General features: G+C 39.1%; 1 protein-coding gene across 1 annotated transcript in view; it reads left to right on the top strand.

Moving 5' to 3' along the window:
• The window catches only part of LOC132911254 (cyclin-dependent kinase 11B-like), a 51632-nt gene extending 39975 nt beyond the window's left edge, over window positions 1-11657 (top strand). Inside the window, exons 5-11 of the mRNA XM_060967770.1 lie at window positions 628-695; window positions 3131-3320; window positions 6844-6937; window positions 7989-8248; window positions 8462-8575; window positions 8860-9255; window positions 11089-11657. Of these exons, the coding sequence (XP_060823753.1) occupies window positions 628-695; window positions 3131-3320; window positions 6844-6937; window positions 7989-8248; window positions 8462-8575; window positions 8860-9255; window positions 11089-11394 (1428 nt within the window). The 3' untranslated portion in view covers window positions 11395-11657. The remainder of the gene's footprint in view (window positions 1-627; window positions 696-3130; window positions 3321-6843; window positions 6938-7988; window positions 8249-8461; window positions 8576-8859; window positions 9256-11088) is intronic.
• Window positions 11658-17584: the final 5927 nt, after the last annotated feature.

Below are 17584 nucleotides of genomic sequence, written 5' to 3'. Positions count from 1 at the left end.
CGACGATTGTGACGCTGTAAAATAACTAACCCGCTAACAAAAACAAAAACAAATCTCCTCGGTCTATCGTAGAATGTGTTACTATCTGAAACATCGTCGCAAAAATACGACAGAGAATTCGATACAATTTTTTGCATTTTTTTCTAAATACACACTGTGTATTTTTATGCGTTACGTATACACTGTATATTTTTGTAGGTTCGCAAAACATGACAAAATATATCGAATCCTGTAAATGTTTCCTTACGATATTCAGAGGGTGGGAAAGCTTGACGAGGGTGATATTTGTCACGAACATCAACTGTTTTAGAACGTGGTTACAGGAATCGTTGGCCATTCGTTTGGAAACTTAGTTCCCTAGTTTCTCCTACGTCTCTGGGTCATTAATAACACACATCACGAATTGGCAGACCAATGATCATTAATCTAGCGGCAATCCGCGATACCGAATGCAATGCTATACCAGTTACACTGAGACTGGAGTGTCCCATAAACTTGATCGTTCCACCGAAAATCGTTTTGACCAATCGTCCGATTGTCACGGCTATATTTCGTCGCTTTATGGTTAATCAAACCCCGTTGGAACATTCACGGGGCACATGGGAAATGATCGTTCTCGTTTTTCAGAAAGAGGACCAGGATCAGGAATTGCCACCGGACGAGGCGAAGGACATTCGAAAAACCAAGTCGGATCTGTAAGTTTACCATGGAAAATTCTATTTTTTTTTTTTTTTTCGTAACACCTACGCGAACAAGTTTACATTTTTCTTTGTTTAGATTTCTCGTTTATTAGAGGAGGCGTGCGTAAATATAAACAGTCCGCGTATAAATCGCGTTTACTTTGGTTTAGTTTCGTCTCGTGCGTTCAGCGACTCACAGAAAGTTGTTATATAAAACGTTTCGAAACTTGAGTGGTGCTATAACGAGACACGACTGCCACCATTATAATAACAAAATTTGAAAAGAATCTGAGAATGTATATAAAAGTTACAAGATATTTCATGGAAATCTACATATATTTCGCAGAGGTTACAAGAGTATTTAAATAATTTTAATATTCAATGGGGCCATTTGTAACGCTTATTCTATGTCTAAAATGGCTATTTATGTCTTACAATAAATTTTTATTTACAATAAATTTTACAATAATTTTTTACAATAAATGTTTACATATAAACATATGTTCTCAGTGTCTTTTGCAATTTCTATTTGAGACCAAGATTTCAGATCAAATTTCGCCACAAATAAATATAATTACGACGGACGTGTCTCGTTACGGCGTCAGTGAAATTTCAAAGCGTATCGTACAGCACACGTGATATATTCGTAAAAGCGATCAAGCACTTTCGTAAGCTATCCGACAAATGTGGAAATTGAGGGCCTAGAAAAATACCAGCAAGAGGAAAGTGGCGTTTGTGCGTGCTACTCGTGAATCCGATCTCGAAATAGTTTCATGATCGCTGAACCGTAATTTTAGTCTAAAGTGTAGGTTGTATGACGCAAATCGAAGCTGTTAGGGGAAACAGGAAATCGTCGCGGGCATTTGCCGATTTCACACGGATTCTTTCTAATTACAGAACGTACGAACATCTTTCTACGCTGCTACGCTGAGTAAACTTGTGCAATGTTTTATCCAACTTAATTTGATCCACGAAATTTTCATTTATTTAGCTTGAGTCAGTGTGACGAACAATCTATTCGATGATAAGATGCGAGTTCGTTCACAACACTTTCTACTTTTTAAGTATTATGCATTCTTAAGAGCAACGCTATAAATAGGATCGTTTCTATTTTTGAAATGTAGTTATTCTCATCTGTTGACGTCATCGGTGCGTTAATATTCTTACCTGCCCCGTCATTTGACGTTTCATCAAGTCATATTCATCGCTTAATTTTATTCGACCTTGCTAACGATATTAACGAAAACCTTTTGTGGAAAAGGAAATCTTGCTTCTCTGGATCTTTCCTCTGTTGGTGTTATCTCGTTTCTAGTAGAAATAATTCCTGCAACTGGAAAGTTTTCTTGCCATTAAAAGCGATGGAAATTCATTTGAACGAAGAATTACAAATTCGTGTTTCGGAATTACTCGTTTCACTTTCTAACTATAAAATTGATCCAATTAATTAATAGCTCGCGCGTGTGTATGACATTATTTTAAAGGTACGTCAAATTAATAATTCCTGATCGATACATTATATAATAGCTTCTTTCAGCAGGGCCCTTTTATTTAATTCTAATGAAACAGATTTTTACGTTCTACGTCGAGAAATTCGTGCATTCCCTTGGAAATTAAAATTCAGTTTTATTCCCGTGCTATTCTTTGGCCTTAATTAATTTTTCTTCCACTTTGTTATACTATTGATTTTATTAATCAATTCTAAAAATTGACCGTATTCAACTGTTTTATTCAGAATATTCTATTCTTCAGTAAAAGCGGTTAATAATATGAAATTTCCTTTTAATCGACAAATAAACATACAGCCGCGTTTAATATCGGCGTTTTTAGCAACAAAATATAATACATACGTGTATACAATTTTATAGAATTTCGTATATACAATTTTCGGCAATGACTTAAGGCTTTGGACATTAAAAATTAAGAACGCGATAAATAAGCGTATTGTGGAAGAAGAGCACGACTTCGCTATGTTTGAAGCAAACGTTCTGTATACGAACTTTTCACACAGTTCGCACTGGCTTCGCTGTTTGCACAATTCTTTGGACTTGGTCCTCGAACTGCTATTTATTGCCACTGTGTAATCCGGACACCTCAAGCTAAGGGACACTTTTTCCCTCTTAGAACAAATTTAAGAAGTTTCGCAATATCTCGCTAACACAAATTTATTTGTTTGACTCTCGATTTGCGTCATGCCTTTTCGAATTATTTTTCCAATTATTCGATAAATATTATTCAATTGATGGGGAAATAACGTCGATCTCGTGAATATAAGAACGAGTCGATTTACCTCAAGTTTCGATTTTTTTGAAAATACGAAAAAGCACGGAATTCTTCCTCGGTAATTCTTCCTGCGAGAAATTTCTTCTTAGTTTGCAAAATAGAGACTGGGGCAAAAGATAGACGGTTCGATTATGGAGAAATTGAAATGACATAATGCGTCGAAATGACAGGGACGTGGTGAGGTCTATGGAGCGGATATACGCCGTACCATCGGAAAAGCTGCGTGTCTGGTCTATTTGGCTCACGAACATCGGGGAAATTGCCGACGAATGGCAGAAGTGGTTACGTGCTCACATCGATTTTGTTCTAAGGCTTGCGGAAGAATTGCAGAAGGCCGATGAAGCCTTGAAACAGGAGGAGGTAAGTTTTGTTCCGTGTAACGACCTGTTCCGGGTCAGACCGATCCTAGATATTTATGTCAAAATGCGATGGGACATAGGGCGATGAAAAATGGATGCCATTACACGCAGTGGGGATTCTATTCCGAAATTCATTCATAGTTACTTACATTGAAAATATAACCGTCCATGAAAGTATACCTCTTATACCCATTATCTTCCTACGTTACTTATTCTTTTTATAAATTGAATTCCACATATCAAAATCAGGATACAAAAGCCATTATTTCCACTACATTATTTCACATTATTCAACATTTATTCAACACAAATATTGAGACTTCGATTTATCAACAATAGTAATTTAATGTCATTACCAATATAAGCAGAGTTAGGTCCGCTTACGATTGGAATTACCAATAAGAGAACAATTTTGGAAAAATGTACTAGGTTACTTCTCGCATTCGTAGAATCGATCAAGAACTCGGGTTCGTCTGGATATCGTTTTTCAATAATTTCGAGCTGGCAGAAGAAAGATAACGTTGTTTGGTCGAATACGACGAATCGGTTACATCTTCGCTGTAGATATCGCAGAAGTATCGTTAACAAAGGCCTAGCTAGCCATTTAAACGAACGATACTCGTTAGGAGCGAGCGTAAATATCTTGCAAAGTCGTGAAAGCTCGCCGAATGAAATTCCGACATCGCGAGCGTAGCTTCGGCGACGAATTTCAAATTTCCAACGTAAATTACAAGTTTAGCTATCGTGTTCATATCGAAACGGATGGACGACGATCCCCGGCAGAGATTGCCGATGAAGTACGGGAAACTTTGTATACCTGTCCCGATGAAAATTCATCGACTCGACGCGAACTTGTGTTTTTTTTTTATAACAGGCGATGATGGCGGAGCTGTTGAAAATTTCATCTTCTCCCCAAACAATATCGTCGGTTATCAAATTTTCCGATTCCCTTTATCATGGATAGAAGCCGACTGCGGAGAATCGGCAATTCGCTGGTGAGTCTAAACATCGGAAATTTAATTTCGTCAAAGCTTCCTCGTGTTCCTAGCGAAGTTAAAGCGCACGGAGGAGCGTGATTTACGCGAATCGCATCTAGTCGCTTAACCTTGAGCTTTCGTTATACTGTACGATATGAAGGCAACGTTGTCTCGAAGCTCAGGTGTTTGTGCGCTTTTTCAGTCTGTTTGCCGGAGATTTATACACGACGCTGCATGCTCCAACGACGAGGGAATGCGTTTAAATCTCTCTCGGCCATCGCACATACACACACACACACACACACACGATTTTCCCGACATGGTTCTTGTGAGTAACTTGGCGAGAGAAAAATGGAGAGACAAAGAGGAGAGATAGAAACTTATCGCCGCATAGCGTTTAAGAACGGTCGCCTGTCCGACAGAAATGTCATAATTTCGGTCATTTTTTATTACTTAATTCTGTTTCTTTCTTTTCATGTCCCTACACACGAATATTCGTAGACACCGTTCATGAATATATTACGCGTAATACGCTACATTTTGAAGTTTCATTGGCGCAATAACAAAACACGATTGTTATTATTATACTGTTAATACCTGAAACACGAGAATGTATAGTAAAAGCTACGAGATATTTAGTATACTATTTAAACATTCAATTATCCATTATGTTAATAAACATCGATATTCGTTTCGCTAAATGAACGTCCGCAGCAAATGTTTTGTAAACTGTATATTATATTTCCTGGTCGGTTTCAAATTTGACCAAAGTAATCGTGTTACTCGTGTCTCATTACACTGCTAATGAAGTTTTAATACGTTTTACGTAACGCGCATAATATGGATATATGCATAAATGTCTTCTACAGTACCTACGTATTCAAATACTTATAGAAGTATTGTTTCCTCGTATGAGAAACAAAAAATGTAACGAGAAAAATAAATACAATTAGAATAATTAAATAGCAAGTGATATTAGTTTCCACGGCATCCAGTGACTTTTTCATAACGAGACAGATGTTTTAAAAGTTTGTACGTCAGAGATACACACACACACACACACACACACACATATGTATATATCACTGTGTCGTTTCGCAGGGGCGGTCGACCTTGAGGACAACAGTTAGTCGAAACGGTGGACGTTGGACGATGAATCGTAGCTCACTGTAATATATTTAGTCGGGAGTGCAATGGGCTGGCTCGTGTTTTAATAAGAGAAGCCAGGCCGTGGAAAAAGTCAGGGCCACGGTGAACGTATTAAAATTAGGTCGGTACGTCAATGTAAAAGTAATGAATTTTAATATGGAGGATCGCGTGACTGGTTGACTGACGTCGAGATAACCTCGTAAACAGAACATGGATTGATTGTATCGAGCTCTTTGGCTTAAACGCATTAACAGAAACCGCAAACGATTAGCAGTTCCGGCCTAATCGAAAGCGAGTATTTGCAACATAACTCTAAACTGTCCGCCGATCGATGTATGCAGTTCGAGGCAACCGTTGCCGTCTCACGTTTTCCTCGTCTCTCAGCTGGCAGCAAGATAAGCGAGTTTAATTTTCATTTTAATATGCATTAATCGCGCGACGTTTTGTTTGCACGGGCCAAACTTCCAAGCCATTCGTGTCACGGCGAACGAATCGTTCTTCTTTTTGCGTTCTTCCATCCTGCGACCGGCTATAAATTATATCACTTTCATAGACATAGTCCATAATTCTACCATCTGCGTTTAAAGTTTTGCCGAAGTTCAGGATTAGCTGAGGGTAGGTTTTGCTTGAGATTTCGCATAATCTGGAGGAATCATACGCGTCCAAGTCGAGGGTTAAGCGGAATTTTGAAGAAAACGAAAGGGCAAACCGTTCGATATGCAAAACTAGTTCCTCGGTTTTCATTCACCGGTTTTTATCGTGCAAGTAGAAACTTTTCTCTCGCGTCCTACAGATTTATTAACTCGCACTGCTTCAGGCCAGGGCCCAAGGGAAGCACCATCTGTTTCTATACGAATGTAAATATAATAGTTTACGATAATACACCATTGTTCGAAAGGATCTGCTTCGATAACTGTACACTTGCCTTTATCTTTGGCGAGATGTATTTTAATTACAAAGTTGGAAATAAATTCGACTGCAATGATTCTATTCTTTGGAATTATCATTGCCACGTACAATGGAACATTACGGTGCGATTCAATTGTTCTTTAAAGGAATATATCACGATAAAACTGTCGCATGTAATTTTCAAACCTGATAGTATCAGATTCTCGTGGAAGTATTTCATTACTTGATAAACTCTTTCACCCTTTAAACTTCTCATTTTTGACGAACGTATTTTAATTAGAAAATTATTCTTACGTATACAAGTACAATTAAAGATAATTCCTAGATTATTTTATTTCAATAAATAAATCTGCAGATTTATTCAATGTTTCTAAGGTGTCCTAATACCCATAGCCAGTAGCGCGTGTCAACTATTCGGTCAGTTCACGTTTACCTTATTAAATTTCCCGAAAAAGTCTACGATACTTTGTCTCAATTTTCTGTTGGCAGGATGGATACCAGCCAAGAATCGAGCCGAGCGAAGTCGAGCCGGCGGATCAGGAAGAAGAAGAAGTTGCTCGTGAAGTCGAGGATTTCGATGGAGGTAGGAGAAGAATAACTTAATCGTGGATGTCTATGAGTTTCGTGTTTCTTTCGTTCGTTTTCATCTCGGGGCAATGCAACGTAAAATTGGTGGGAAAATAAGAGCGAGGTAGCCGTAACTCCGAAAAAGTATATCGTAGTGGTTGGTGTCGCACTTATCACGAAATAAATCTAAAAGTGTGGTCATTGTCCTCGCGTTGGTATCACGTAGTGCTTTTACGTTGCCCTAAACAGATTTTACGACGTCACGTAGCATACGAAGCTGTTGCCAGACAGCAGGCTTTATCTTCGAATTTTCTGTATTTAATAAGTAATTCTATTAAATGTATACCTGTTATTGCGCACTAAATTTCTCCCGATGGGACGGTGGAAACGCCAGGAATAAACGGTTTCGAAGGGACGAAGGAAGTTTTCTTTGTTCTTCCCGTCCCGTTCGGGCGAAACAAAGCACCGTTGTCGTCCAACTTTTTCACCGCGATAAACAAACCGGAGAAGGGCTGGTCGCGATTTAATTAAGACGAGTATCACCGAGTTCTGCCGCTTATACCGCGTAAAAACCATAATCTAAGTCCTTCATTTTGGATGATTAACACGCGATATTAACACGCGATTAAACTGCGAGAATTATTTCTTCGTGGAAACGTCTGTGAGGTATAAGATCATTTATAATGTAGCTTATAAATAATTCGACACTTTTGTTTAAATTTGTATCAACAATGAGTGTATAAATTAACGAGAAATTAATGGAAAGTATTTATCAGAAACTAAAAAATTTCTATTATTTGTCTAAAAACTTACTCACACTGTGTTTTGGAGACTATAACTCGCAGTCTCGCATAATTTTCATCTGTTTGTCTTTCTTTGGAGTTTTGCCAATGTTTCATTGCACGTATAGATATTATATCCTTAAGATCAATTTTATCGAGACATTATCGTAAAACGATAACGAAGAAAATAAGATCAGTAGTACATAATTGTTTAATATGATTTTCCATCAATTTGTATCTTGTCATTTCATCATCCTCCATTTCACATTTATATCATTGTTATAGGAACTGTAGAGGCAACGAGCGAAATTTCCGTGGCTAGGACACTTACAGATATAACGTTAACACCAGAATCGCAAGAGAATATGAAAGAAAAATCGAGAGAAATATTAAAAGAAGAATCGGAGGAAACATCACCAACGAAATCGGAAGGAACGTTAACAGCGAAAAGATCAAACGAAGAAGAATTCGCGAAGATTTGGCCCATAGGCACACCATGGGAGTATTCAAAAATAGAGGAAAGGGATGACAGCGAGCCGTTTGAAGTAAGAGCTTTGCTGGTGTCATTAAAGATAACAGGCGCTTAGCTTTATCACGCCCAGTCCTCGCAATCCCGTAAGAATCAGACCGATCGTTCGAGCAAAAGTCTTTCTAAACTTTCCAATCTTCCTTCCGTGAACAGCGTCACTCTTCATTCTAACTTCCAAACTTTCGTTTACACCCCGTAAACCGTTATAAAAAAGAGAGTTTCTTTGCAGCGATTGCCCTTACCGAGGACCGAGGAAGAGATGAGAGAGTTCCTGAAGAATTTTACGCACGAGGCGACCATCTACCGATCCTATTATAAGCATTGGAAGGACACTGCCGATTTGGTAATAGTTCTATGACACCTTGAACTATTCCTTTTGTCTCTCGCTTGTCGCTAAAATAATAAAAGAACAGACACTTGATAATTGTGAAGAAACTTGCGCAGTTCATATATTGGGTTGGCAACTAAGTGATTGCGGATTTTGTCATTAGATGGTATTGGCAAAATCCGCAATCACTTAATTGCCAACTCAATAGATTCCGTACATTTTAATATACACGTGCAATCAAAATTGAGTGAACTATGTAAGAGGCAATGAACAATTTGAAAAGGTGTTTTGCGTTGCAGGCAATCAAGGAAGTCGGAGGTAGATTGGTGATAACAACGTTCCTGGTGCAAGGCTTGGACGAGTTTGGCAAAGTGAAGGGTCCACCTCGTCCAAAACTATTAGTGAGCCCGAAATCTGTACGGCTTTCACGTAAAGGTAGAAAGCCTAGGAGAAGTGGGAAACGTGGCACGAAATCCAACGGGATTTCTTTGAATGAAAAGTCCGAGGATGACTCGATTTATACCGCGCCACATGAATCAGCACCGCAAACAGTCACGGTCGACGAGGAACAAGAAGAGCAAGAGAAACAGGAGGAGCGAGAGGAACAGGAGGAGGGAGAGGAACAGGAGGAGCAGGAAGCTACGTCGACCAGGGAACCATTGAAAGAATCGTCAAAAGTATCAGTGTCTGGAGAAGTACGTTTACTGTCGCAACATTTATAGCTTGTTAAGAGGTGTTAGAAGATTGCTTTTCCACATTGCACTGATTTGGAGGAAAATCTGCGAGGAAATCATTTTTTCACGTTGCACTGATCTTCAGAAAAATCAATTGTTCGTTACTTCTCCATTGTGGGTGTTTCTAAGGAGATTTCGTGCTACGTGCACCATGCACCTCACAATTTGTAGGTCAGTTATTATCAGACTGCTTAGGTTTGTGCATTTTGGGGAAATTTAAGCGTGCGAACTTAATAATATAGAAAAATATGTAAAGCAGAGTAAAGTACTCGTTAGAATCTTTAGTAAGCGAACATTTCTATTTGTGTTCCATGTCATTTGTAATTCGATTGTTTAGACGGAAAAACATTCGATGTAAAAATTTATAGATCGATCAGCTTCGAACGGTTAGTGGACCATTTCTTTTTTTCTTTTTTTCTGATAGAGAACGAGAACGAACACGGTCAAGCTTTACCGAAAGCACCGAAAGGACTGTTTTTGTCTCTGTACGTTGTTGTGTTTGCTCGATACATCCCTGTGTTCCAGAGGTTCTTGTTGATTCCTCGTTCCGTGTTTCCACGCATTCTCCCGTTGTTTCCAATTTGTATCGTTCGTGTCTCGACTCGAAACGTCTGCCTTTTGATTTTTCGTTTCTTGTCGGGTTTTTAAGCTCCATTAGAGTCGACGCGGCGCACAAGGCGAGCTTTTTGCGTGGCAAGTAGAAAGAGTTCGCAATAGCCGGACACGGAGGTCGTATTCTGTGAATTACAAGGCAACTGACGACACAGTACACTCTCGACTAAGCGAGAAACTCTGGAAACAATTTTTATCTGTCGTTTTATAAGTAGTGCGAGTCGATCTTTTGTTTGACGGCCGAGAGTGGAAGAGGTTCGCGTTTTTCTTATTTACGAGAGATCCATGGTCGGTAGTTTGTTACAGCAAGTAATCCATTTAATCGAGCGATTATGAAGAATCAGCTGTTTAATCAACGTCGAATTAATTCGTCCAGTTAGGTAACTTTATCGTATATCGATAAATTCTTTTTTACCTTCTCTTTCTTCTCTGTCGGACAAGCTTGATAAATATCGGATTAACGTGCTGTGTCTTCTAAAACTTCTTCTCTCAACCTTGCCGCTATCTTCGAAATTTTATATTTCAATATAAGCAAATTCATCTTCATTTTCATTTTAGCGAACGAAAGAGATTTTCATTGTCGTAGAAAAATGTTTAACATAGAATGGTTGTGTAATAAATTCATTTTCTTCTTTTTTTTACATTTTGAGAAGCATTATAGAGACTTTATTTGTGCTGGCTACGGTGGACAATTATACGACAAATAATTAAGTGACAAAATCGAAAAATTATAGTACCACCAAAAGTATAAGAATTTTGTTATTTCAATCAGATTCTAATTCTCTGTGAAGAAAATTTCTATTTGTAACGTGTAATTTTTAAACAGACATTTAGCACAGAACCGAAACGACTAGGCATGTGTACTAATTACAAATCTCTTATATTTTACTCAAACTTGAGACATCTAACGTTAGAAAAATACAATTGCGTTAAAAATGATCGAAAGATCACCAGTTGATTCACCATTATCGAGAGAAAAAGAGCAGTAATAAACGATTCAATAATACTTCTCGTTCAATTGCTACTTGGGACGCGTCTGATTTATCTCCGTCGTTTTCACTGGTAATCGAGCACCGATATAAAATTCAATTTCTGCAGAAGTTAAACATTAAAAAAGCCTATCTATGTCCAAAGACAATATTCAATTTTCATTTTCAATGAACTTCTTGAAAATTTTTATAGACGATGGAGAAAACGGCTTCGAAGACTGACAGGACTACAGTGGACGAGTCGAAGATTGCTTGTGTAAGGAGCCAATTCGCAATGGTGGAGGCTGACGATTTCGTGAGGGACAATGCACGTTCTTCCGAGCCTGTGCCTTACATCTTTTATTTGACGGCGGAGCCGGATATCGACGTAGCTATAGAACACGATGACGAAAAGGTCATTCCAGCGGATACCGATCGCGAGCACATCGTTGGCGCTTACAAGCGCCTTTTCTTCAATCTCGCAGACAAACCCTGCAAAGGAGGGAAACCATGGATATAAAGAAATTATAGGAAAATCGATTAAATGTCATAAAATTACACGCAATAATGAAAGAAATTTTTGCAGCAACGCAGGTGCAGGCATCGTTCGTGGCGCCATTAAATGTAAATCGAATCGAGCTAAATGGTAAGCGAGTGTAATCTAGAGGGTAATTGACAAATATTTTCTATCGAGCACGGACAAAATTGTGGGATTGGAGCTATCGAAAAAGTAACGAACCAGTTGCACAATAAAAAATAATGCAGCTGCATGGAGCGTTAGCAAATGTTTGCACAATCTCTCGACGATAATTCATTTCGTTGCTTGTTGCTCGCGATACTGATATTTAATAGTACAAATACCACGAGCGAAAGAAAAACCCCCAACGAGAACAGAAATTCATCTTTGGAATAATTTCGATGAAATCGAACTCGGTTATGAATTTTCAAGTAAGATCATGGAATTAAGGTTTCTTTGGTCGACTTCCTTTCGTAATTGATTTTTCGAGCACACGGAGCCTCGTTGCGACTATCAGATGGTCGGATAACAACTACGTGTCGGAGAAAAATAGCGAAAAATCGAGTCGTCGCTGGCAAGACAGGTAATCTTCGATGGGAATTTTTCGGTTACGAACTCTGCGCGGTGACTGGTAATAAAATTCATCGATCAGTTGGAAACATAAAGTTTGAAACGAGTTTATGCCATTTTTCGCGGCAGCTGCCTCTCCTCGTCCCGACAGATTTCGTCCGCAGGTTGACTGGTGTCTCATGACGAGCAAACTCTACCACGGCTGCATTTAGATTCCGTGTAATATCTGGATTCGACATCAAAGACGATGCTTCCTGTCAGAGTCATCCAACGTAACCGATGTCGGATCCACCAACGGCTTATTATACAACGTCAAAGCTTATGTCCGTGTTTGGCCTGTTCTGGCATAACAGACGTAATTTTAGCCACAGTTTTCCATAGAAATATATCTTCCGTAGGAGGTTCGCCTGGAAAATGCAGAAAGAATTTCGTTCGATGTTCGCTAGCACTTTGTTCGATGATCTCCTTTTTACGAAAAATTCTTTCGTTCGTTCCGAGCTTATACCATAGGACGATTCTTTCGCCAGTTAGCTCAGTGGCAATGTCTCCACAGCGATAAAACCACGTCGATATATAACACGGAGCAAAGTTTGAAGTCATCTATCAAGTGGCAAAGTTTTGTTTCTATCAAGAAACACAAATATATTTGATGTTATACTGTTGCTACTTCTTAAAACACATTTCATTCAAATGTTTCCGGTGACCGCTAAAAGAATATCGATCACTTTGAAACAATTAATATTTCCTGAGTTTTCTTACTTTACTACGATACGACGTCTTCCAGAGACCTTGTCGATTAATTTTTTAATAAGTTCATTTCGCTAAATGTTCTCCGGACAGTTCTTCCTGTTTCTCATTCTACATTTCATAGGACCTGGTACTAACCTTTCATTTTCCAAATTTCGCCCGTCTGGTACGTCTCGAGGTACCTCGAAGATGTTAACTTCGATACGATCGATCTTAAGACCTCGTCATATCGTAGACATAGACACAAAGGGAATCCGAATCCTATGGAAAAGTTGAGAAAGTCGAACAAAGATCTGTTCGAGTCGTCATCTCGAGTTACAGCGTAATACCTGTAACGTATAGCTAGGAATTTCCCAAGTACATAAATCAACAATGTGGCGAAAAGTAACTGGTCTATGGATGAACTGCTAGACCGAAGTTGGCATGGAACTTTCGAAATTCTAGAATGGTTTGTGTCCGAGGCGTCAGCTACCAATGTCGTAGCAAGGGTTCTACATCGTTCTTCACCGCGATGTTATAGTTGTCGTTCACCGCGAGCGTTTCAGAGAGACTAATTAAGAACTACACAGGTGTAATTATCGGGAACACAAGGAAACAGGTAGCGTGTACACTGCGAAGATCGTACGAGGCGCATTATCCACCGGTGTAATTAATTTTGAACGATACCAAGTTTCAACGTGTCCATGGTTACCATGTTCTTGTGTGAGTTTAGGGTACTTTCTACCATAGGTAGAAGGTACATACCAGTCACGAAGAAAGAGAATAACGCGATACACGAGAGTCGTGTAGAAAAATTATCGATTTAATATTAGACGAATAATAAAAAATATCGTGAAAATTATGAGTTATAACAGATACAGGAATTAAACAATTTTTTACGATTATTATACAACTTGAATAAAAATACATTTGACTTGAACCACGTAGACGATCGTTAAAACTCGGAGATTTACTTACAACTCTCTCAGATTCCAATCACATCGTATTCTTAAGTAACTCGAACACAATGAGAAGTTCGCCTCGAGGTATACGTCCAGACGAGGTGTTATGTGAGACGAATTTGGTATCATGATACTTACCCACGTTCAACAGCTTTGAGACAGTGAAATATCATTTCGACATTTACGCTATCTGCCATAGATATTAGGACACCTGGGCTCTGTTACACGCAATTGAACTAATATTCAGAGGATATTCGATTTCCGTTCAATTTCCAGTTGGAACATTCTGGGCAATCTGCACGAGTTTCCCTCGTACGATGTCCTTTTAAAAATTCCGACGCTCCACAGTTTACTGTGCCCAAGGTAGGTGTATCTTCATAATGATTTCCTCCTTTCGACTGCTCGAATTAAGTCGCCAGGAAATGGTAAAAAACGATCATCCTCCAACTAAGGAGGTTACTCAACCTCTGAGTTACGAGAAATTTAGAAAAAATTCTCCTGTCTTAAAATCTTCGATATCTTTTCCAAGCGATGTTTCTTGCCCCTGTCCTCTCCTCTCTCCACTAACTTCACTCGTCGTATTTACATCTCATTAATTTTAACGACCACTGACTTTTTCTAGCTGTAGCGCGACACGGGTACCTCGATGAGAGGACTGTGTCTGCCGGAAAGACCGCAGGAAGATTACTTTTCGGCGCATAATTTTCAAAACAAATTTTCTAAGAAGGTAAATGAACGGAGCGAAGAAGGACGAGCGATCTAAAAAACGGGTCGCAGCAGGGTAGAACGAGCTAATAAAGTTCAAAGGGTCTGTTTACCAGGCCGCGATATTACGAAGTAGGACAGGCCTTGGAGGACTTTCTTGGTTCCTCTCTGTATGACGGTTCTATTTGACGACCCCATTAATTTCATCTGCGTTGAAACGACAGCAACGTCGGCTCGCAAAATCCGAAAAAGCGATCTCATTCGCCTCGAAGCGCCAAGATCTTTGTCATTCTATCCTGCCTGACACTGTACGAGTGATTTATTAACTGTGAAAGACACGATGCAGATGGCACGTGAAATAATTTTTAATACACGCGTATCGTTCGATCGCGAGTCATCGCGCTGCCTTTTCGTTGACAACAGAAATAGAGTCTACATTCTATATTGACCGTATCAGTATCAGACGTGATTTACAGCTGACGTTATAGCTCACAGCGTTTCACCTAGGGCTATCGGTACTTTCTCAACTCTCTAGTTGCGTGTGATTTATAATAGCTGGATCGAATCGCTGGTCCCAAGAATCGTGTCCATCCACCCTCGATAACCATTGTTTCATCGAGTTACCAGAGAGAAATTAAACATTTTGGAAAGTTTCAGTGGAAGATTTAATGGAACGTAAGTTTAATTGAGATCATTGTTTCTGCGAGTCTCACCGGGGATTTCTTTCCGGTTTCGAACGGTTGCTGGTTTGGTTGGCTTGTTTTGCGAAACACACGCGTATGCGTACCGACGAGAAATGCTCCAGGGTATACACATCTGGGGAAAAGTTGGAGGATGAAAACAAGTTGAGAAAATTGAACTGCCAAACGCGCCCACGAGTATCGTGGAACAGGGGCCTCGGAATGGTATCGTGTAATTCTCTGTCATTTTATCGGTGACTTAATGTTAACTTGCTTTCTTATGTTTTCAGAATTTACCAACATTTATTTATTTATTTAATACTTAACGATATATGCGATCTTTCTATATTTTCTATAGAATATATCAGAATATATTACATCGAAATTATGATAAGAATGTTAACAATAACCCAATTAATCGAAGGTAAATTATTCATTTAAAAATTACGCAAAAAACAGACCGTTCGTCGAATCTACGAACCAACGAAGAAGATTATTATTTTATTACTCTGTTGTTTTTACAAATTCATCGAATCCGAATATGACAGTGGTGGAGAAATGATTTTTCAGTACGGCCGTTTCGTTTCGGCCTAGCCCTATTTTCACGGTCTAAAAAGCGGAGCACTATTAATATGATTCGAATTCTGTCGAGCCCGCGGTGATTTATTGTTCCAATCGCAGCACGAAATACGGGGGAAAAGCAGTTTTGAATCTAGGCTTATCGATCACTGGCCGCGAGCTGTATGGAGCCGGCTCTCGGGAACAGTAGAAACAGACGGCCATATGTTAGCCGCATTAGTACGACGAGTGACTTTCAATCAGCTCGCGCTACCAACCTCTTCACAGAGAACACTCTCTAAACGTCAATATTCGAGTTCCTGTTCTTTTCTCTCGTTTTCGATTTGCTTGGTACGATGATCGGTCGAACGGTCTCATAGTGACTTTTTTTTTCGTACGAAATTCGATTTCTTGTTACATTCAACGAGAGATGAATTTATAAAAGTGCTCGAATATAAGTCAGATGGGACCAGCGAATGTAGAACTCTTTTTTTTCAGTTCGAAAGAGAAACATTCTTATGAAAAATTATAATATCATTTAGACCAAGCTACTAATTAATTTATTGATTAAATTATCGGTGTACTAGTTCTCTGAACGCTGTACACGCTCTAGGGTCTCTGAGTGGTCCTGAAAGTTTTAAACGGTAAATGTGCAAGTGTATGTTTGGAAGTTATGTTTCTTAAGGATATGATATGCGTGCTAACGAATTTCGATATTTGGTTCACACAGAAGAAACGTTATTTTTGTGTTCGGTGGTGGATACAATTTTTGCTTACTTAGATTTTTTAATACATCGCGTATTAAATAAGAGACTACCAAATTATATGATGCGAAGATTCGAAGATTCCAGATATTCGTCTAATTTTCAATCGAAACCTCCAACGTCGTTTTTTCTTCTTTTCTGACAAAAGTCGAATCGTTTTGATCTAATGCCGTGCATCACGACCGATTGCTGTCTAAAATGAAAACGTTGCTCGCGTATCGCAATGGTGTACCGCATGCTCCAGTTTAATAAGGGTATAACGAACCTCGGAGAATCGATATTGCGATGAGCGTAAACAAGTTGTGGACAGAAATTGGAAAATTCAGAACCGGCAGCGTAATATCTCGAGCGGTTTCGTTTTAGAGAAGGAGTCTCTGTCAGAAGACGAGCGAAATTGAAAATCTTTTCAAACGTTTTTAATCACAGGATTTTATACGTGATAGCGTCGCGTTCAAGAAAGGAGGAATTTCTTAAAAATCGATACCGCTGCACCAGATTCCTCGAACGATTGACAAACGATATCCATAGATAATACAATTCGTAGATTTCGTTGAAATCTAACCGAATGGTTAAATCTGCGAAACAAACGTTAGAGAGGATTTGGTCGTAAAATACGATTAAATATTTCTCTGTCGGCGAAGCTTGAAAAGCTGCGCTTTGAAATAGCCGAGCTCAGCAGCTTGTTAAAAAACGTGAAACCCGCGTGATATCATTGGGCAGAAGATTCACAGGCTTAATACGATATGCTCGTTAGTCGATTATCGCGGTTGAAATACGTAAGTGCTATTTATTAACATTTCGTAGCACGTGTTGACTATGTAGATATACCAGGATTCCTTTGGCCCCTGCGGGCTTACACACCATGCGGAAAAAAACACGATAATTTCGTTATCTCCAGCAAAACGAGCTGATTGCGATCCCTTTCAAGACGCTGAACTTTATTTATCATCCGTGAGAGCGGTCGGAACACAAGAGGAAACGAAGGGTAAACGCGTACAGGATGCTGTGAGAACTTATCAAACGATTCGTAGTGCTTTTCAATTTTATCGTTCGATCGTTAGCAATGTTCTTTGAGCTAGAAACGTTGCTTACAGGGTATACAGAGCAGCTTCCTTTTCAAACATTGTAGAATCATATCTTTATACAGAGGGATCTTTGTTTCCACGATGCTCAATTCCTAAGCTATGAGTGAAAGTAAAGAGTATACTGAAACAAATTTCAAAACTGA

The sequence above is a fragment of the Bombus pascuorum genome, chromosome 10 (genome assembly GCF_905332965.1).
Source record: "Bombus pascuorum chromosome 10, iyBomPasc1.1, whole genome shotgun sequence".
Taxonomy (NCBI): Eukaryota; Metazoa; Arthropoda; class Insecta; order Hymenoptera; family Apidae; genus Bombus; species Bombus pascuorum.
This window is presented reverse-complemented; position numbering and strand designations above follow the sequence as displayed.